Genomic DNA, 23,746 nt, shown 5'->3' with positions numbered 1-23,746 from the left:
CTGTGATGGCCCTTTTTAGAGACGTCCATTCCTCTTCAACTGTGTTGCCTTCTGCGCTATTCCTTATTGCTGTATCTATAGCGTTACAGAACTTCAAACGTATCTCGTCATTCCTTAGAACTTCCGTATCCCACTTCTTAGCGTATTGATTCTTCCTGACTAATGTCTTGAACTTCAGCCTACTCTTCATCACTACTATATTGTGTACTATATTGTGAACTGTTCACAGAAACACACCCTCTGCCCTACCTTCCTATTCATAACGACTCCTACACCTGTTATACCATTTTCTGCTGTTGTTGATATTACCCGATACTCATCTGACCAGAAATCCTTGTCTTCCGTCCACTTCACTTCACTGACCCCTACTGACCCCCCTCTGACCGAACACGCTGAGCTACCGTGCCGGCGCCCCTAGACCACGGGTACTTCCATACAATTAATATGTAATTAATTAACGTGCTCTATTGCTGGAGCTATCAAATTGAGCATAAAAATTCCCTTAATGCTATATGAAAAAGAAACTCCCAAATTTTAGCGACAGTCTGCATTTCATTTTACTGAAAAGGTGTGATGATGTCTGTAAACTAAAAATCGTGTTAATATTACCTTTATATATTTATTTAGCCATTTATCTGTGTGAAAGCAAATATTTTGTACAGCAAATCACATCACCGGCTGTGTACACACAAATCACATGCATGCCCACCAAAGCTCTTTACATTTCACAGCCTGTAAAAAGTAACAGCTATAGTATTTCACACAATGGTACTTCAAATTCCAAGTTAAACGTACATCTAGGCCACATGGTAAAGTGTAAGCTGTGTATAACGAACTTGACACCCGCTCTGCATAGCTGAGACAGATAAATGCACAAGCGTGAAGCCGCCCCTCTCCCCCCCCCCCCCTCACCCCCCCACCCCTCCGCTCTCCAGAAACAATCAGTCGTTTTGGTATCGGTAAATCTTTATCGTTGACTCTACTCTTTTACCGTCTGTCATCACTGTTTCCACAGTTCACGTGTTATTTTTTTTTTACAGAGTGCTAATAAAAAGCTTTTAATTCAGTTTTTCGTCCATGTTTATGAATGTTGCGTTTACTTAACAGTGTACTTTCTGTATGAATCAAGCCGCCGAAACTCTCAGTGGGGTGAAAATTTGAGACATCATATGACTGGATAAAAAGTGATCTTCAACACAAATTCAATGCGATGTACAGTATGTACGAGGGTGATTAGTATACTGAAAATGTATTAATTAAAGAAATGTAAAGAAAATTAGCTAATTATGATAGACACTTTTCCCGAAAAATACTGGCTACAAGTGGCAGTATATGCCTAAAGAGCGGGTGACTAAGTCACCAAACAATTTCAAAACATTTGTATCTTGTGTGCTTTCTGTTCACGTCACCTGACCACTTATTTGAGAGAGAATTGTCAGCGATCGGTACAATCCAGCAGGAAGAGAGGCACTTCACACGTCTCTGACAGTTACGTCAGTTAAACAGTTTTTTTGACTCTTTCCCCAGGGATCAGTGTTTTCACTTACAAACTTGTTCAGCCTTAGCGGTTTTACATGAACCATGACTAGGTAAGCCGGCCGGAGTGGCCGTGCGGTTCTATGCGCTACAGTCTGGAACCGAGCGACCGCTACGGTCGCAGCTTCGAATCCTGCCTCGGGAATGGCTGTGTATGCTGTCCTTAGGTTAGTTAGGTTTAATTGGTTCCAAGTTCTAGGCGACTGATGATCTCAGAAGTTAAGTCGCATAGTGCTCAGAGCCATTTGAACCATGACTAGGTAAACAAATTTCAGTTAAACAAATAATTGTTATTTTATGTAAATATAAATTTAAAATGTAGCACCAATTATTTAACTGTAGAAACCAGCAAAACTGACATTTAATGCAAGAAATAAAAAAAATCTTATTTAATTAAATAAACATAAATTTTGAAAATACTTCATTCTTACGAATACACTTTTTATTTACCTCTCCTTGAAATAAGAAACGCTATTTGTCTCTATGAAAGTTGTCAACCCTACTCATGATTCATGTATAACCAGTAAGACTGAACAAGTCTGCAAGCGGAAACACAGCTCGCTAGAGAGTGAGTGGAAAACGTTCTTATAACAGGCGTGACTATAAGAGACGCATTTAAGTCGATTGTCTCAGTTGAAGTGAAATTTCTTGAAGCCGGAGAGTGATTGAAAAGCGTTTATACAGCTGACGTTGCTACAGTAGACCGCCTGTCCCACGAGTGTGGGCTGCAGACAGTGTGTGCTGTGCCGGCAGGTTCGGCTGCGCTGCGAGGCGTACACGGCGCACGTGTTCCGCGGCAGCGACGGCTACCGCAACCCGCACTGCGCCGTCTGCAACAACGTGCCCGTGCAGTACCTGGCGTGCAGCCGCGCCGTCACGCGCTCCCTCTTCCACAAGGACTTCACTCCCGGCGCCTTCGCCGTCATCTTCGACCTCGGCGGCTCCGACCCGGTGAGTACCGACAGACTGGACCCTGACGCGACTGGACACTCCCACAGCCCCTCAGCGCACTCAGAGTGTCCTGACACGGTCGCCAAGCTTGCTGTATGGCAAAGGGTGGGAGGAGTTCGGTTGGGTGATGGTAACTGGTGAAGATTTTGTCGTGTAGTGAAATTAATTCACACGCAACTAATGATATTGTGGTCCTCAGTCCACAGGCTGGTTTGATGCAGCTCTACGTGCTATTCTATCCTGCGCAAGACTCATCATCTATGGCAACCTACATCCTTCTGAATCTGCTTAGTGTATTCATCTCTCGGTTTCCCTCTACCATTTTTACCCCCTCCCCTCTACCCTTCACTCCAGTACTAAACTGGTGACCCCTTGATGCCTCAGAATAATCCTACCAATCGATCCCTTCTAGTCAAGTTGTATCACAAATTTCTTTTCTCCCCAATTCTATTCAGTACCACCTCATTAGTTACGTGATATACCTATCTAACCTTCAGCATTCTTCTGTAGCACCGCATTTCAAAAGCTTCTATCCTCTTCTCGTCTAAACTGTTTATCGTTCACTTTTCACTTCCGTGCATGGCTCCACATCCATACAAATACTTCCAGAAACGAATTCCTGACACTAAAGCCTATGCCCGATACTTAAAAATTTCTCTTCTTCAGAAACTCTGACCTTCATCAGCTATTTTGCTTACCAAATAGCAAAGTTCATTAGCTACTTTAAGTGTCTCATTCCCTAATCTAATTCCCTCAGCATCATCTGATTTTATTTAATTCGAGTACATTCGATTATCCTCGTTTTGCTTTTGTTGATGTTCTTATATGTGAGACAAGACGGTCAACGCCTTCGAAGAAGAATGTTTGCGACTGCCTAAGGAACAATGGTAGTATCTAGGCGTGTTTCTTTTCATCCGAAGCAAATTGATGGCCACGAATGACTTTCTGCAGAGCTCGTAAAATATGGAAGTCACCTGGGGAGAGACAATGAGGACATTTTCGGGGTTCCCAGCGAAACTTCTGCAGCGCCTTCGAAACAACTTTGGCAGCACGCGGGGGATCATTATACTACAGCAGAATGATAACATCCGTCAATATTCCTGGGCGTTTGGACTTGATGGCGCGTACCCTAGTGCGTTAACTATGGAGCCGTGTTCCAGAAAATTAATGAGGAGCGGGTCCTTAAAGTCAAAGAAAAATGTCACCGTGACTTTCCCGGAGCTTGAGTGCCTGTTGTGTCGAGCACTTAGCAGTTTCGCTGGAAAGCATTTCCACATCCTCCTTAAAGTTCCGATCTCTCCCCATATGATTTAAATGTTTTTGGAGCCCTAGAGGAAGTCATTTCTGACGGTCGACTTGCTTCGAAGAGGTGGTCTCCTGGACACAATCATGGTTCCGTAGTTTGGCTTTCATTGGGGCAAATCTCTGAACAGATATGGCAATTACTTTTGAAATAATAAACAGCCTACTTACTTTCTTTCGAAGCTGTCTCCTTTTTATTTGGCTGCCTGTTACATAGACGTAATTTGTCAATAAGAAAGTTCAAAAAAAGGTTCAAATGTGTGTGAAATCTTATGGGACTTAACTGCTAAGGTCATCAGTCCCTAAAGTTAACACTACTTAACCTAAATTATCCTAAGGATAAACACACACACCCATGCCCGAGGGAGGAGTTGAACCTCCGCCGGGACCAGCCTCACAGTCCATGACGGCAACGCCCTAGACTGCTTTGCTAATACGGCGTGGCCCCAATAAGAAAAAAGAGATTTGAAAGGGAATTAAAGTTTCGGAGAAGAAAATGAAAGATTTAAGATCTGTCTACGATGTTTTAATTCTTCCAGTAACAGGTAGGATTTGGAAGGTCAATTGAGCGGAATGGATACTATCTTGAAAAGTGATTTTAACATAAACTACAGCAAGACTAAAATAAAAGGGATGAAATTTACTCTAAATAACTCAGGGAATTAGATTAGGAAGAGAGGCAAATGAAAACAGTAGCCGAGTTTTGCTGTTTAAGAAGTTTGAAAACTGCAAAGTGTAATACACAGACGTGCTATTTATTTTCTGTTAAAGACGATCCATGTCCATCATGAATCCGACAATCTCCGGATTCAAATGGTTCAAATGGCTCTGAGCACTCATCTGAGTTCATCAGTCCCCTAGAACTTACAACTACTTAAACCTAAATAACCTAAGGACATCACAAACATCCATGGCCGAAGCTGGATTCGAACATGCAACCGTAGCGGTTGCGCGGTTCCAGACTGAAGCACGTAGAACCGCTCGGTAACAACGGCCGGCAATCTTCGGGCTTCAAAAGGTATTCAGCTATGCAGTGCACAATTGCAGTGCCCAATGGAACTCTTAAAATGTTCCATTAATACTTTGAACCCAAAAGGAATACAGGCGTGGTTTATGTTTAAAAGACACGAATCTTACATATAAGTAGCTGTATTTATGGCACGTTTTATGAGTTTCATTGTGCATTGCAATTGTACAATCCGTAGCTGAATATCCAAGAAGATGGTCAGATTAATGACGGAAATCGATCTTCTTTAATAAAATTTAAGTAGTATAGCTGTGTATTAACCTCCATTAAAGCAGGCGAGCACCACCAACACAAAATACTTCTGATGACAGAAGTAAAGAGACTATAAAGTTCAGAGAAAAATACAAGCTTTTGAAATGCGGTCTTACAGAAGAACGCTGTAGACAGATAGAGCACATAACTAAAGAAGAGATACCGATTCCAGTTGGGGAGAAAGAAATTTGTGTCACAACTTCATTTAAAAAAGGTATCATTTGATTACGATACAGTCTGAGGCATTGGAGAGATATGTGACTGTGTCTGGGGAGTTTGGGGGAACATATTGCAGAGGGAGATGAAGAAGTAAGTACAGTAACCTAGCTCAAGTGATTGAATGTCTCGTAGTTACGCAGAGCCGAAGAGATATGTACAGGATAGATCAGAGCTGAATCAGACTAGTCTTCCAACTGACGACCATAACATTGCAGTCAGTCGTATTAAGCACGAAAGGCAGCGTATCACACTGTGCTTCCGTTTGCCTACAGGTGGGTCTGACGAGTCCGTGCGAGTCTGAGAACGAGCTGTACGACCCGTTCTTCCAGCAGTGCCGGTTCGTGGTGTGCACGGGCCACCGCGAATACTACCACGGCGAGTGCATCGCCGTACAAGTCGAAGACTCGAGCGAGGAGGACGACTGGGTCGGCAGCGGCGGCGGTAATCACTCGTACGCGCTCAAGGACGAGGAGGGCAGCACGCTGGGCCCCGAGGCGTTCAACCACAGCCAGTGGTTCCACCCCGAAGGCGCCGGCGGCAACCACACTAGCGGCCCGCGCTACATCACCGACCTGCGCGCTAACTTCTCGCAGGAGTTCCTCACCTGCCCCAAGTTCGTGCTGCAGCCGGACGAGTACGTGCTGGGCCCCGAGAACGGCTCTGTGACCGTCCCCCTGTACGGGCTGACGTTCTCCAGCACGGAGTACCTGCGGCACCCGGACGGCATGCTGGAGATCTGCGCCACCGTGGGCCGCCGCTACTTGCCCAAGTTCGGGCCCTACATGGGCTACGTGACGCTGGCCGGGCTCGGCGTGTCCGTCGTCTTCCTGGTGCTGCACCTGGCCGCCTTCGCGGCGCTGCCCGAGCTGCGCAACCTGTCGGGCAAGAACCTCGCCTCGCTCTGCGTCGCGCTCCTCTGCGGCTACATCGCCTTCATAGCCTCGCAGGTTAGTCGGCAGCAGAAAGGTGCTAACTTCATTGACGTGCCCCGTATATGCGCAGGCAAAACTACATTGGTCCTAATAACGACCCGTGTGGAACAACATACATTATGTATCTTGCTTATCACACTTTTTTCTTGGCATAGGAGTCAGTCGTCAGGAAAGACGTAGTCACTACTGTGACAGATCACAAAATATGTGCAGTACAACTGCACGCAATTTAACTGAGACCCTAGACTTGACTCTTAAATGAAATCCCAAATTATATCTCTCCATTCAGCCTTATGCTGTTCGCAAGTAGGTCAGAGATCAGACCCTCAGCCGCGAAAGGTTGCTCACTGCAGCGCCAAGGCACAAAATATATACTGCATCAATGCAGGGAAAGTAACAGAGACCGTAGTATCGATGCTCGACGAACATCTCACTTTCTACCTCACCACAAAGATTTTTGCTGTTTTCTTCCTTCGTGGTAGCAGGTGAGTTGTCAGAATCTCGGCCGCAATAGCGGAATAGCTGCAGTGGCAGAGCGTAAAAGAAACTTTGTACATGTGTAGAGAGAAATCAGTGGTCCTAGTACAGACTCTTGAGGAACATCTCACATTATTATACGCTATTAAGCGCTTTTTGTTGTGGTTGGCAGGAGAGCCAACCCGTATAACTAAAGGAGGCCGAAATGCACGCGTTTTAGCTCACGCAGGCTGGCGTGAGGTCTGGAACATGACATGGGAATTAGAATTTAGAAAAACGGACGTAGCTGGTGGAATACTTAACTTTAATGCATTAATGGAGAACGTCGCTCTTTGTGGTACATGATTCACAATATCAATAGTACGGATACTGGCGCCTTGCTAGGTAGTAGCAAATAACGTAGCTGAAGACTATGCTAACTATCGTCTCGGCAAATGAGAGCGTAGAAGTCAGTGAACCATCGCTAGAAAAGTCGGCTGTACAACTGGGGCGAGTGTTAGGAAGTCTCTCTAGACCTGCCGTATGACGGCGCTCGGTCTGCAATCATTGATAGTGGCGAAATGCGGGTCCGGCGTATACTACCGGACCGCGGCCGATTTAAAGGCTACCACCTAGCAAGTGTGGTATCTGGCGGTGACACCACACTTTCCTTTCCATTATATATGTGCAATTTCTGAGGTGCAACACATAATTCATAATTATTGTGCCAGAGAAACTTAAGTTCTTCATTTTCACAAGTAAGGAACTGGTATTAAACTTCCTGTCATATTGCAATACTATACCGATCATTGCTTTCGAAACAGCGTGCTTTCCATTACGGAGCCAAAGATTTAACGACCTAAGCTGTTACTACGCCGTTCTTCTAGATGTGACAGTGTAGCAGAGTATGAAGGAGATGTTCCGTGACGTTTGGAAAGCACAAGAGATTCCGCCCAAAATTGTGAGAGATACTGTAACACCTGCCTGGCTAGTAGGTCAATGAGTAAGAGCACTGCTCGTGAAAGCCAATGTTCCGACTTCGAATCCTGGTACGGCACACAGTTTTATTCTGCCAAGGGACTAAAAAACAGTATACAATCTACTATAGAGTGAAACATTCATTCTGGGAGTAAGAAACGTGTGACACTTGTTACTTTCATAAGTTGCTACTTAAATTAAAACATTCAGAAGAATTATTTTCATTATTACGCATGTTCTTTTTCTGATTTTGTGCGTACCTTGAAGTAGAACGTTCTTGTCTGCGAAATTTGGCGTTGCTGGCTTCTCCTCAACGTTAACCGAAAGTAACAAATTATTATTATAGAAAGTTCGAATAATACGTTTTACGTATGTTCGCTGGAAATTCAAAAGGGCTCGGACGACAGAAGCTCAATTTTGCTAATTTGACTGCTGCTGTGGCGTCCTGTTAAACCACTCGTCCTGTCAAACCACTTATGAAGAGTGCCGTTGGTTGCACCCCATCTATACTACAATAGTCAAATGCAGTCTAACTCAGGAAACAAAATAACTTCCCAATACCCATCCAAGAAGATCACACACTAACAGGTAAGTTGTGAGTGTTGCAATACGAACGAGTCAGTCAGTAGTTAAGGCACAGTTGGCCTGTCGCAGTACTACGAAAATGCTCAGTCCTTCTGCAAAATGGATTCCGTTTCATCTCTGTCGCTTTGCACAGTTTCGTTGAAATTGAGATGTACAGAATTAAAAATATTGTATCATAACTATGCCAGGAGGTGGCGTTATGGGTGTAATGCCCTCAGAGATATTTGGGAGGCAATAAGGAAAGCAAGTTACCTTGTGGCAGTTGAATAAATAAAACGAAATTATTTTAAAGAAACTGAGTCAGCCCTGAGCGTGGAACATTCCCTGCTCTCCCACTGAGAGTGAAATTATCGTAACTACTAAGTGTCTGTGCATCATTTTATGACTACGAGTGAAAGATAACATTGAAGAGATGTGCTAGACTGATCTGTAATTTTTTTTAAAAAAAGCATCCAAAGACAGTAGTCTAAAAGGAAAGAACTAGAAAACTGAACTACACTAATAGTAGTCTGTAGGTTACATACCAAACTTGCACATAGCTGTTCTTGCTAACTGTAGCTTTGTCATTTTCCTAGTAATTGCATAAGTCTTGGACCGACGTGACCTATCTCCAGCAATGAGCATATATATTTAAGTTGCTGTGCTGACATAACTAATCTGACAAACAATACAATTTTATGTGTAATGTGGAATACAATGTTGTTTCATATGTCATCTTTTTTACACAGTAAATCAGAAAAATAGATCCACTTTAACTAACTTTCATTTCATGAAATATAAAATGCACCCAAATAATCCACATACCATTGCAAAGAAAAGTTTCTACTTCAGAAAGCTGGCAGTTGCCTATACGATGGTTAGAGTTCTCGCACCAAAGAATAGCAGGTTCCTCACTTTAGAACAAATGAGTTGTCAGTCTTGATGCAAAGGGCATTTCGTCTCGCTTCGGTATTGAATTACCAACTAAAAAAAGCATAACATGTTAGTTTAGTTAATATCAAGAAGTCTCTGCAAAGGACTAAGGATGGGCCGAGCGTGTATTAGATGAGAACACGAATTTAACTAAGTTTGATGCATAGTCCAAGTAACTCAACCAATAAACTTAGTATGGAACTAGGAATACCTCAACCAAGTAACTGTATGGCGAATTTTGTGGTGCCATTTCCTATCACTTACAACCTATGTAGGACTTGTTAAAAATGACGAAGAGAAGCATACCGAATTTTCTGGCATCATTAAAGGAAATATGGACGATTAAACGTTCGTTCTGCACTTAATTTTTAGCAATGAATATACATTTCACCTCGACGACTAGAAGCGATGTTTGCTTGAGGGGCTGGAAAATCCCTGCGAAAATCTTCAACCTGAAACTCATTATAGTTAAACGTGTTCTCTGGCTTATCGCAGAACGATGTTTATAGGCCACCCTGTCTTGCGAAGGGAACTGTTAATGGAATCATGTACATCAGGTGCTGAATATCAAGAAAGGAACGTTGGTAAGACGATGATTTCGTTGGTGGTATTTATGGCTGCGTTTCTAAAAGCAGGCCTCCCACAGCAAGGCAAGTACCACAACATACACTGAGGCGACAAGAGTCATGGGATAGCGATATGAACTCATACAGACGGCGGTTTCACGAACATAAAGTATAAAAGGGGAGTGCGTTGACGGAACAGTCATTTGTATTCTGGTGATTCACGTGAAAAGGTTTCAGACGTGATTGTGGCCGCACAACAAAAATTAATAGATTCAGAACGCGGAATGGTATTTGGGGCATTCCACGTCGGTAATAGTTAGGGAGTTCAACATTCCGTGATCCAAAATGTCAAGAGTGTACCGAGAATACCAAATTTCGGGCATTACCTCTCAACACGGACAAAGCAGTGGCCTACGGTCTTTATTTAACGATAGAGAGCAGCGGCGTTTGCATACAGTTGTCAGTGCTAACAGACAAGCAACACTGCGTGAAGTAACCGCAGGCTAAATGAGGAAAATCTGAAGAGCGTATCCGTTAGGATTGTACAGTTAAATATGACGTTAATGGGCTATGGCAGCAGACGACCGTGGCAAGTGCCTTTGCTAACAGCACGTCGTCGCCTGCACCGCCTCTCTGGGGCTCGTGACCATATCGGTTGGATCCTAGATGACAGGAGAACAGTGGCCTTGTTAGATGAGTCTCGATTCCAGTTGATGGTAGAGTTCGAGTGTGGTGCAGACCCCTAGAAGCCATGGACCCAAGTTTTTAATAACGCACTATGGAAGCTGCTGGTGGCTCCGCAATAGTGTTGGTTGTTACAAAATGTACTTATAGTTGTGGGTTGTGTTTACATGGAACGGATTGGTTCTCTGGTCCAGCTGAAACTGATCATTGAATATGGTTATCTTCAGCTACTTGGAGACCGTCTGCATGATCGTGGACTTCACGTTTCCAATCAATGATGACCATTCTATAGATGGGAATGTGCCGCATTTGCATTTGGTTTGAAGATCAAACTGGACAGTTCGAGCGAATTATTTTGCCAGCCAAATCGCACGAGATAAATCCTATGGACCATTTATGAACCATAATCGACAGATCAGTTCGTGTGCGAACTCCTGCACTGGCAACACTATCGCAGTTAAGGACGGCTGTAGTGTCAGTACGGTTCGATATTTCTGCAGGGTACTTCCAACGACTGTTTAGGTCAATGCCACGTGAATTTGCTTCTCTACGCCGGGCAAAAGGAGGTCTGACACCATATTAGGAGGTATCCCACGATTTTTGTCACCTCAGTTTAGTTTAATAACAGTAATGGATCCAATATAGAACCCTGAGGAACGTCGATTGCAGTTTCTCTCCATGTGTACTTCAAAATTCCAGTGCAGGCTGTTTTTAAATAAAAACATGTAGTGTGGGAAGCAGCAGAGTAGTCCACAATGTAACAATTGACGGTCTCGACAGATGATTCCGACGGGGCCGACGGCGGGCTGCGTGTCGGCGGCGGCGGTGGTGCAGTACTCGTTCCTAGCGGCCTTCTGCTGGACGCTGGCGATGGCCTTCGACGTGTGGCGCACGCTGCGGCTCGCCACGTCCGAGCTGCGCGTCTCGTCGGGCAAGCAGTGGCGCAAGTTCGCCGCCTACTCCGCCTTCTGCTGGGCCGCGCCGATGCTGTCGGTGAGCATCTTGTTCTGGCGAGCCGGTCTCCCATCAATCTCCTCAAGTCCACTCCTCCTCTCTGACTGACAAGTGTATCAAATGGTCTATTCAGTCAGTTATTCTGTTGAGTGAAAAGAGTCTGTGGGTATTCTAACAATCATACCAGAACAAAGGTCAAAAATTAATTATGATTGTAGTGTTGCTCACGCTGCTAAATACTGCATTTTTGGGCAACAGCAAAGTTATATTATGTGGCAGGTGTCATTAGAGCACAGTTAATAAAGTCATTGCTTGAAATAGTGGATAAACTAGGCTCTCATCTTTTCGTTGTGAACTCATGGCTCAATCGTCGAAAATCTAGTGGATAAACTAGGCTCTCATCTTTTCGTTGTGAACTCATGGCTCAATCGTCGAAAATCTAGGTAGTGATGATTCCAAGCTCGGATGCAAAGAGGCCTAGGTGTTATTCCGCGATATTCAGAAGTATTATAGATGTGTTTCATAAACCATTCTTGAAGATTAAACTTTTGCAAGTTAGGACAATGTTGATGCACTCCGAATTTAAGTTACACTTCTTTTTTATTACTTTTGTTGCAATATCACGTAACTCGTTCCAAAGCGTCACTTCACAATATAAAACATACTTGAAAATATCTTCCTCACTGTTAAAGTTCACATTTCATAAACTGACTACAATTTGCGTCTTTCTAACATGACGACCATATCTTGACTCTCTAATAACCGCTTACGCGCCCAAAAATCAAAGTTACAAGTACGTCAATGATCATAGTGACAAAAGAAAGAATACACATAAGAATAATATCATTGCAGTACATACATATCGATGGATCGAAGTACCTCTACATTCATGAAATCAAATCTGAATGTTGTCACAGAAATATGTTAACTATTTTACAGAAACACAGTAGAATATTGCAGGTATCGAGAGGTTGAGGTGAGATGCCGTAATGGTTACGTAATTCAAGTACCATTACAGTGTAACCAAATGAAAACAGTTGACACATTTCGTTGTACCTTCAGTATTGTTGAATCATTACTGTTGACACTCTCTGTCATTGCCTGTCCTTCCAATATTTTCTTCTTATTGAGTAGCAATAAATAGCTTTTAGTTTAATTTTTCGTCAAAGTCTATGAATAGGCGTATTCTGAATTGCGAACGTTGTGTCTGATTCAAAATACTGAGAAGTCCATTGGCGTGGGAGTGGAAGAAATCATATGACCCGATAAAAAGTGATCGTACAGATAAATTCAGCGCTATATACAGCATTTTCAAAGATGATTCACGTTCTAAAACTAAAGAAATTCAAAGAAAACACTAAAAACAAATGAAACTGCATTCTTAAAAACAAATACTTATATTATCCATCAATTTCTTTAAAAAAACTTATTTTATATTCTTTCTTTTCAGGTTGGCTTAGCTTTTATCAAAAGAGAATAGTTGGTGATTGGTGCAAACCAGTCCGAAGACAGTGGTAGAGCTTCAACAAATTTAAATTAAACGGTGATTCATTTAAGATGTGATCAGACCCCAGTTTAAAACAGAATTCAATTAAATTTCTGCATTGATACCTGCATCCTTTCAGATTTATATTCAAATCTCAGAAGCTACATAATCTAGGACGCTGTGGTTTAGCTTTGTTCCCTTTGGATTTGGGTATCACAGTTATCAAAATTTCTTTGTTCATATCCTCGCAAATCTTTGAAAACAAAAGAAATATTTTCATATTTGGTAATTTGCGGTGTTTATAGCGAAATTGTGTGTCGTAGTTCGCATCGTACAGTCATTAAAGCAGAGCGTGTCCAAGAGTCGCCGTAACAAATGAAACAAGCGCTATAGAACTACATCAGTTTTGACCCGTAGTGAAACAGTGCAAAGTGATAGATGTAGTGGTAAGAAGACTGTAGTCACTCCTCCTAGTGCATCAAAAAGAAAATCACAACATCAATGTGTAGGAAATACATCGCCTATTCATGAAGTCAGTGCTGTAAATATCCTTACCGATTTGAATATCTTAATATCAGTGTTGAAAGAGACTGTAGCACGCAAGTTATAGGGTTGGCATATAGTGCTGTTAGAAGATGTGACTGCTAGGAATGGACTAATTAGTAAATTGTAAATTATAGCACAAACTGTGATATTGATAGGTCACTTCTAACTTCTATCAAATTATCAAATAATGAACTATAAGAAGTCAATGTGAGGAGATTACACACATCAAAAGAAGTTTTGCATCACCTCGGTTCCGAGAGGTTCGGGACCTGTACAGAAAATTGGAATAGAGGTCAACATAAACGTCATTTCCGCCTTTTTTACTACTCATAAAAAAAACACGTTGCATGTTGTAGCACAATACAGCGAGACCTTCAGAGGCCGTGGTCCAGATTGCTGTACACACCGGTATCTCTAATACCCAGTAGCGCGTCCTCTTACATTGACGCATGCCTGTATTCGCCGTGGCATACTATCCACAAGTTCATCAAGGCACTGTTCGTCCAGATTGTCTCACTCCTCAACGGCGATTCGGCGTAGATCCCTCAAAGTGGTTAATGCGTCACGTCGGCCATAAACAGCCCTTTTCATTCTACCCCAGGCATGTTCGATAGGGTTCACGTCTGGAGAATATGCTGGCCACTCTAGTAGAGCAATTTCATTATCCTGAAGGAAGCCATTCACAATATGTGCACGATGAGGGCGCGAATTGTCGTCCATGAGGACGAATGCCTCGCCAATATGCTGCCGATAGGGTTGCACTATCGGTCGGAGGATGGCATTCACGCATCATACAGCCGTTACGGCGCCTTCCATAACCACCAGCCACGTACGTCGACCCCACATAATGCCACCCCAAAAACAGTAGGGAACTTCCACCTTGCTGCACTCGCTGGACAGTGTGTCTAAGGCGTTCAGCCTGACCGGGTAGCCTCCAAACACGTCTCCGACGATTGTCTGGTTAAAGACATATGCGACACTCATCGGTGAAGAGAACATGATGCCAATTCTGAGTGATCCATTCGGCATGTTGTTCGGCCCATCTGTACCGCACAGCTTGGTGTCGTGGTTTCACAGATGAACATCACCATGGACGTCGGGAGTGAAGTTGCGCATCATGCAGCCTATGCGCACAGTTTGAGTCGTAACACTACGTCCTGTGGCTGTACGAAAAGCATTACTGAACATGACGGCGTTGCTGTCAGGGCTCCTCCGAGCCATGGTCTGTAGGTATCGGTCGTCCACTGCAGTAGTAGCCATTGGGCGGCCTGAGCAAGGCATCTCATCGACAGATCCTGTCTCTCTGTATCTTCTCCATGTCCCAACAACGTCGCTTTGGTTCAGACCGAGATGCCTGGTCTCTTCCTTTGTTGAGACCCCTTCCGGGCACAAAGTAACAATGCGAACGCGAACGAACCGCGTTGTTCACTGTCTAGGCCGGGCTGAACTACAGACAACACAAGCCGTGTACCCCTTTCCTGTTGGAATGACTGGAACTGATCGGCTATCGGACCCCCTCCGTCTAACAGGCGCTACTCATGCATGGTTGTTTACATCTTTGGGCGGGTTTAGTGACATCTCTGAAAGGCAATGTATCTGTGTTACAATATCCACAGTTAACGTCTATCTGCAAGAGTACTGGGAACTGTAGCAATGGAAAACGTTTTTGATGTGTGTATATGGACTTTGGTTTATTGGGAAAGGGAGTAGTGGTAGGAGACCACTTGGTGCTGTCATTAATCCCCCATTACACCTACACTATATGAGAAGTACGCTTAAATTATTAGAAAATGCATGGACTCTTGCAACAAATCTGTGAGAACTGCAGTTCTGGAAGCAGTAAATGAGAATGGCGGAGTAACAGACATTAGTGTTGCATTTGATGGATCATGGCAGAAAAGAAAGCTACACTTCCAAAAATGGATTTGCAACTGCAACAAGGGTTGATACAGGTAGGATACGTGTTTTGATGTTCTCACTAAATATTTCCATCAATGAACCTCCTAGATGGTAATGTAGAGGAAACGAGTGTAGACTACACTGCAGAAGGTTCGCTGGTAAGCACTTAAACATACTCCATTACTTTCGAAATAATAAATAATTTACTTACTTTTTGAAACTTCCTGGAAGATTGAAACTGTGTGTCGGAGCGAGACTCGAACTCCACCTTTACCTTTCGCGGGCAACTGCTCTACCAATTGAGCTGCCGAATCACCGTTCAAGACCAGTCTTCATGGCTTCAGTTCCGTCAATATCATCTTCTACCTTCCAAATTTACCTTTTTTCCATCTCTCTCGTTTTCATTCGACTGCCCTTTGTAGGTTAACATTCAACAAATATATTTACATATTTTTTATGATTTTTCATTTTCTTCAACTTCACAGATTAAGGTCCGCTAAAGACGTTATTCTTTGCCTCGTAGTGCTTTATTTTCAGTTGTAATATTGCTGCCGCTGATACAAAGAACTATGAGAGACACGTGGCAGTATGGAAATAACAGCTGCTATGGCTATTTTTCCCTCGCTCACAGCCTGAGGGAGGACTTCGTTACAAACTACACCAAAATAGAAAATTTACTGTTCAGCATGAAACTGATAATGGCATAAATTTCTTGGATTTAAATATTAGCAAATGTAATGGTAAACATAAATTTAAAGTATACAGAAAACCCGTTGCAACTGATATCACAATCTACAGCTCATCATATTCTCCTGAGCAACATAAAATGGCGTATTATAAGGCAATGCTGAAGAGAATAGGAAAAATCCCATTTTTCACTCAAGATAAACTACAAGAACTACAAACACATAGCCCACAGTAATGGTTACCGCTCTGGCCCCGTCTGTAAATTTCACAACAGTTTAGTGAAATACATCTGCATACCATTCATTGGTAAGATGTCTTATCAGTGTGCAAACTTATTTTGTGTTAAGAGTATCAGAATTGGCATTTCTACAAAAATAAAAATAAATGCGAAACTGTTCATAACATAAATTGAAAGAATTATGCACACCACAAGTCTGGGACTATAAACTAAATTGTTCTGTGTGCCTCAAATTTTACATTGGCCATACTAGAAGGATTTTTAATGTGCAACACCGAGAACACATAGATGCTCTTAGTCTCAGCACCCTAAATAAATCAACCTGCGCTGCTGACTTAGCCCAATACAGTGGTAAGCATCAAGGAAAAAACTTAAAACATTACATTCTGCGAAGAAAGAAGTACAAATGTATTTGTTAGAAGATCAGAAACATAGAACCACATTACAGCACACCCGACTACACACTGAATTATCAACTACAATTAAGAAATGAAATACACCTCCAGTGTTCCATAAAACTCTTATAATTTGAAATTATAGAAACAACAATTAATTAGGAAGAAAGATTATTCTTCATTGGCCATTACTAGCAACTTTCAAATCTAAATAATTAAATTTCTAAGCCTAAAGTGATCAGCACTACGCTGAAGTATCTTTGCAGTAGCTCCAGAAGGGTACCTTATCTGTACGCACATTATGTATTTCGGCACATCAAATCAACAGCCGATGTAAGCGAATGCATCCGCCAACTTGTATTTAAGCGTGGAAAAAGAAGATCAAACCTCACTCTTATAATATGTGAAGAAGCGCTTTTCAATAAGTAATTTCAATGTATACAGCTGTTATACAAACGTAAACCTTTTGTAAACTCTGTAATGACAAAACACTTGTATTTTAGGACATACATTGCTGGCCCTTACAAATACAGCTCCGGTAACGACGGCTAATAATTAGATTTTATTTAATATCAAATAATCATAGCAGGTTGAATACTTCAATTTGGAGTGGATTTGAGAGCATACATGGTGCGTACTTTAGTACACAGCAACAGTGACTCTAACCTTGCCCGGCATCGAAACAAGCTCAACACGGATGACAGACAGTCATTCTGTACAACTTTAACTCAGTGCCAGAGTTCGTCAGTCAAGATGCCTGGCTGGTGGTGGAACACCAGAATGTTAGTAACCCATGCCACATGCTTTCAGAGGATGAAAGACTTGCTGAACGTGCTGAACAGAGCAAACGTCGAAGGTATATCACGAAAGCACTAGCGACAAACGGTCTTTAGTTATCTTGTTGAAAGGTAACATTGCGCAGACTTCTAAGATAGGGGAACAGACTCCAGCTGTATCACTTCGAAAATATAATGGCTGCAGTCCAAATTACCGACAACTGGCTGAGTTAGCAGTTGATGGTTGGAGTGCTGACACCAAAGTTTTCAGAGAGTCTGCGTAACCAGTTATGTTGGCCACTGATGCGGTATATATTGGGATCGTGTCAACCCCTTCAGCATTAACTACTGCCTGAAGATGCAGCTTTGAATCGCCCAAACTGGTAAATACAAAATAAATAAAATCATGAGGACGGCTGTAGGCGTTTCATTTTCTCGCATTAGTTAATAAATTTATCCCACTGTGAGGCAAGACGGCCAATACCAACATGGAAAAAGTTTGCGTTTGCGAACGGAACCATGGTTAAACCCAGACGCAGCGGTCTCCCTGCCGACCCCCTACCACCCCCCCCCTCCCCCCTCCCTAGCTCTTAGGGAAAGGAACAAGTATAGTGTCGTCAGGTGCTTTCCTTTCAAGAAAATGATTTAAAACTCAGTATTACGCAGGCTTTTAACAGGGTCGAAACCGGAACTTTTTTATACTTACTCACAAGTCCCATTCGTCTTCCAACGCCACACCCTACAAACTATCGTATGAGCGCCCTTGCCCAGGAGTGCACCTCTTCTTACGATGTAAATCGATGAACACGATTGCCTTTGTTCTTGGCTCCAAAAATATGAAAATCGCATGGGGAGAAATCGGAACTGTATGGAGGATGTGTAAGGCCCGCCCACATGTTGCTAACGTTGCGTCGACTACACTGCAGAAGTCTCGCTGGTAAGCACTTGCACATCCTCCATACAATCCCAATCTCTCAACGTACGATTTCTGTATTTTTGAAAACCTGAAGAAAGATATTGGTGGCCGTCGATTTGCTTTGGGCCAGGAGGCCTGGATACAATCATGGTTCCGTAGACCACTGCAAACATTCCTTCGAGAAGTTACTAACCGTCTTGTCTCACAATATTTAAAGTTATGATTATGACTTTCGAAATAATAAATAGTTTACTTACTTTTTGAAACTTCCTGGAAGATTAAAACTGTGTCAGAGCGAGACTCGAACTCCGACACCTTAGCCTTTCGCGGCCAACTGCTCTACCAATTGAGCTTCCGAATCACAGTTTCTAAATGTTTCAGTTCAGTCAGTACTTCATCTTCTACCTTCCATCTCTCTCGTTCTCATTCGACTGCCGTTTATAGATTAGCATTCAACAATTATATCTACATACGTTTTATGCTTTTCTATTTTGTTTATTTTCACAGATTAAGGTCTACTAAAAAGGTTATTCTTTGCCTCGTAGTGCACTATTTTTAAATTTAATATTTCTGTCGCTGATTTACTTTGAGGTAACATGCTATCATCTGTCGGTCGTTGAGAATGCCATCATTTCTTACGTTAGAAGTTACTATTTTTGCCAACACGAGGCGCCACAATAGTTATCCTTCGGTATTGTTTGGCTGACACGAACACGTAATGTCCGGCAAGAAAAAAAAGTCCCGCTTGGGGAAGCACAGCTTGTTAGCACAAGGAAATACAAAAGAGATGTATAAAATAAATGTGAGCGAACTACGCTGCCCCCTGACGACACTGAACGCCGATCTCGCCCGCAGGTGGTGGTGGCGCTGGCGGCGGACGCAGCGCCCGAGGGCGGCTGGCCGGATGAACTGCGGCCCGCGTTCGGCGTCTACACGTGCTGGTTCGGCCACCGGCACGCGCTGCTCGTCTTCTTCGCGCTGCCGCTGGCCGTCGTCATGGTATGCAACGTGGCCTTCTTCGTGTCGAGCGCGCGCATCATCTTCGCGACCACCTCGACGACGCGCTTCACGTCTTCGGGCGGCGGCGCGCGCCGCGACTTCCGGCTGTACGTGCGCCTCGCCATCGTGATGGGCCTCACGTGGAGCGTCGGCCTGCTGGCCGGCTACCTCGACCAGGAGGGCCTGTGGTACGCCTTCGTGGCCCTCAACACGCTGCAGGGGCTCTTCATCTTCCTCGCCTTCACCTGCACAGAGAAGGTGGCGCGCGCCATCGTCGACGCCGCCTGCAGCCGCCGCCGCAAGGTGTCGCCGGTGTGCGCGGGCGGCGCCAGCAGCAGCAGCCTCGGCGGCGGCGGGGGCGGCTGCGGCGGGGGCGGCGGGCGCGCCGGCCTGGCCGCCGCCTCGCTGTCGTGGAGCGGCAGCGGCGACAGCAGCGACGCCACGCGCAACACGCACGTCGCCACGCCCACGCACAGCTCCGACAACTCGGACACGCTCTACTAGTCGCCACCTGAACGCCTTCAAACCGTAGGGCGAGGAGCAGGAGGAACGGCACCCGCTTTCCGCTCTACCTCCATCAAACGGCGCGGCGGAGGCGGAATATGCATGCGTTGCCGCTCGGTCCCAGCCACAGAATTCGCAGAGGTTGATATCACGTTTGCCATCAGAGGCAAAATCGCAGCGGTCACTTTCTGTATTCTGTACCAGTGTTATTCACAGTCTTGATCGCAACACCAACTTCTACCGTAACCACTGACTGAGCTGGCACAACCCTAAAACACTGGCACTTTTCGGAAGGACAGTACTTCAAATGCAGATTTAGGTTTTCCATTATCTCCCTTGATCACTTAAAGGCGTAGGCCTGTTCCGTACCTCTGATACGGCATAGCCAATCCGAATTTCTGGTCCATTTTGGGGTGACCGAAATAAAACAGGCCGTGAAAATATTTAATGCGCCCTAAAATAGGCAACTCAACTTACATGGTGTGTCCTGCGAGTGGCTGATGTAAGTAGGGTTGCCTGTCTTAAGGTGCACAAAATATTTTCCGGGTCAGTTTTATTTTGCGCGACCTCTATAACAGGGGAGGGTAACTGGCGGTTTCAGTCCAGCCCGCGGAAGAAATTCGTGGGGAAGAGAGCGAGACGCGAGCTCGGGAAGGAGTTTCGGGTATTTCCGCCGACGTTCAACTCGCCTCGGATTTGGACGTGAGGAAGCAGATTTGGACAATTATTTGAAAAAAAATGCTTGCTAAAAGTACCCGTAGATATTAAGACACTAAATTTCATACCCTACCCGTGGCCAACATCCGTAGAATTACCCGTAATTGCTAGTCGACTAGGTTTGGCTATCTCATTGTCGTATTTTGTTTTTCCATTATTTCTAGCATTAAATTAGTAAATAATGCTTGTCCATTGTGGACTTAATCACTGCAGCTTTTGAAACTCAACGTAATTTACAGTGATTTAGCTGCAAACATTTCCTTTGGTAGGCATTTATTTTTCCATTATGACATTCCAAGGCGCCTGGCGTCCCATCTTCAGATACTTACACTTATTCACGTGCCATGAAACTTGTTTCTTTACTAATCGCTCATCTGAATTTTGCAACAGCTGATGTAAAACGTCATAAGTACGGAAACAACGTTCACGACGCGTAAATAAATGTAAACATCTGAAGGTCGGGTGGACATAGAATGAATGTACTCTCACAAACGTATTTTGAGGCAGAATTTGTTGGTGTGGCATGTCGGGAAAGGGGTCCCATTCAAATCGGTATGTGACCCCATAAACATTAACGTCACGGAAGCTATACTTGCGGCCCATGAGCTTACGTAAGAATGTTAATCAGGCCCACAGGTTACCAAAGATTGCCATGCCTGCTCCATAATGATTTTGTTATCCATGGGATGTTCAACCTGAAACTACCTTCTTTCCTTCCTGTTTTCATCTCTGACTGAATGTTCCACATCCTCCCTCACCATGGAAGAATTAAGATCAAGTGTTAAACTTCCATCTAAGATGCTCACTTAATAACCGAAAGTGTTCGTGAACGAAATTATTGTTAGCCTCAGGACTGTAAATAAATTTCATACACTGGTACAGAGTTAGTGATTTACTCTAAGGACACGCAGTGAGAAATGAGAGCAGCCTTCTCCGACGATGATAAATGATAAACTTGTCGAACCGTCTTCTGGATGAGGCGTCTCTCAGAATAGTAGTTATCCAAAATTAGCTGGAAAGCTGAAAGGTCACCAGCTCTCACCTAACTATGGTGGTGGCAGCTGAGTCACTGTATGGTACCTTCTGCCCCGTTGCAGAAGTACTTTTACAAACCTTCCCTTACGAAGTGAGATGTAGCGCTGAGAGAATACATTGTACTCATTCCCTCATGATGAGAAATCTACGCACAGTTGCAGTAACACTGTAAGAAAATGGTTTTTAAAAAACATAAATTGGAAATAATGAACGTACCATCAGGCTGTAACAGACCCAGACTCACCAATAAAGTAACGCAAAATAAAGAGGTCAGATGGGTATTAAAAATTAGCGCTAACGTCCGAGTAAGGAGGAATTGCGCAGAACAATATTTGTAGTGTTTTACACTGTTCTGGCCTGTAAGAAAAATGTCTGCAAGTAGTTTCTGTACCTTTCATCTGCAGATTCTTTTTGACATAGAATCCTTGCAGTGTTAGCACTCACACATTCAGTTACAGCCGTTAACGGAAATTAGTTATCCATGTTTCTTTGTAAGAAGTTCTTTCGTCAAGTACATAATATTTTGACAATGGAATGTTTCTAGACCTTTGCAGCATCATAGTGAGTTACTATTTACTATCTGGAAATAGCAGAAAGCCGCTTGTAGTAATTTTTTTACTGATAAATGTTCTTCTCTCATTGGACGCCTCAGTTAACGTTGTCAGAATGGTTCTGTTAACTAATGATACGTCTTGACCGCTACGGCACTTTCAGTTAAATACCATATTGCCGTGTGGAAATATGAAATTGATTCCATACGGGTGTATATCCATCGCCCCCAACAGCTCTTTCAGAATAAGAGATCTCGCACACGTAATTTTAGATTCCATGTACCAATATCACTTTTCCGGTTATATTGTAATAAACACCAAATTTGCTTGGACTCTTGTGGTATTGTTACTTTGTGCTATGGAAGAACTTGCGTGAGTCCATCTTCTCTGTGATCAAAAATCCGCTCTCAGTGACTAGCAGCAAGACAGTGCAAGGAATCAGGGACAAAATGTTGCCCACGAAGGACTGTGTGGGTACGTTACAAGGACGCCAGTAGATGAAATGTGAACTGTCCAGTAAAGCATCAATTACAGAGGATGTTAATAACGTTTTAGACTTGAGTTATGACTGTCGACAAAGTTACCATGTACAGAATAATATTTTATTTAAAAACTCGATTATTTCATTTGCTTGGACAAGTCATGTTATAGGAGAGAAAAAAATTATCAAGGTTGCTTGAGATACAGGCAATTAGAAGTATTTATTAGTTTTTGTGTAAAGAACGTGTTTTATAATCTTGATTAACGTTTCACGTACGTCGAGGTACTTGACCAAAGAAAATGAGAGACTTACATACTACGCTATAATTCTCTACATGCTCACATTTTTTAAAGAAAAAAGAGCTGCTTACCTCCCCCGATAGGAAAGTTTCTCCAAAGCTTCCCGTGTTTTCTTGCATAATGTTTCTGATAAAAAAAGTCTCTCACTTTTTAAACACGATGACACGTTCTGATTCTGCAGTACAAATCCCAAAGTTTGTAAATACTTGTTTACCCCATTATATTCGCTTAGTAATTGTGCTTTCCAACTCTTTCTACGCGCTATCTTTGAGAACCTTTTTAATGCAATTTTTGTTATGTAGGTCACCATGAAATTTGGTATCTATAACAATAGTTTCGTGTAGCAGTATTTTTCGATTGGAGGCAGCTTGGTAAACACATGACGATTCCATGCAAAATGCCTTCATATTTGTATTAAAAGAGGAAGTGATGTTATGAGAAATCAATTATTTTTGTAACAATGTACTTTCAGCTTCTGAAATTCTTCATAACGTGTACAAAGAACTGTAATTCATTATACAATGTCTGTATTAAATTAATTATCATTGAGCTATAATCATTGTTAGTAAAATGTATATTTGTGAGAAAACAGTGTATTTGAAATAAATGTGATACTTTTACCTAGTTCATTGAGCCTAATTTCTCTGCATTATCTTACTAAACGCATGCTTTAATTCTTATATAAAATGTTGACATAAGGCTGTTATGAAACCGTTACGGAAGTTTTATCCTTAGCGACACGAGAAATAGTTTTTGGCTTTGACTTCTTTACTGAAACAGTCTAATGTTTAATAGGTTCTACAGTAATGAGACTTAACATGATAAGCAACTTAAAAAATAATGAGGAGGGTTAAATGGCACTA

The 23,746-nt window shown here is 43.0% G+C and overlaps 1 protein-coding gene across 1 annotated transcript in view; it reads left to right on the top strand.

Moving 5' to 3' along the window:
* The window catches only part of LOC126334620 (uncharacterized), a 387,999-nt gene extending 364,492 nt beyond the window's left edge, over nt 1-23,507 (top strand). The window contains exons 6-9 of the mRNA XM_049997053.1: nt 2,290-2,487; nt 5,560-6,234; nt 11,181-11,393; nt 19,153-23,507. Of these exons, the coding sequence (XP_049853010.1) occupies nt 2,290-2,487; nt 5,560-6,234; nt 11,181-11,393; nt 19,153-19,800 (1,734 nt within the window). The 3' untranslated portion in view covers nt 19,801-23,507. The remainder of the gene's footprint in view (nt 1-2,289; nt 2,488-5,559; nt 6,235-11,180; nt 11,394-19,152) is intronic.
* Nucleotides 23,508-23,746: the final 239 nt, after the last annotated feature.

The sequence above is a fragment of the Schistocerca gregaria genome, chromosome 1 (assembly GCF_023897955.1).
Source record: "Schistocerca gregaria isolate iqSchGreg1 chromosome 1, iqSchGreg1.2, whole genome shotgun sequence".
In the NCBI taxonomy this organism is placed as follows: Eukaryota; Metazoa; Arthropoda; class Insecta; order Orthoptera; family Acrididae; genus Schistocerca; species Schistocerca gregaria.
This window is presented reverse-complemented; position numbering and strand designations above follow the sequence as displayed.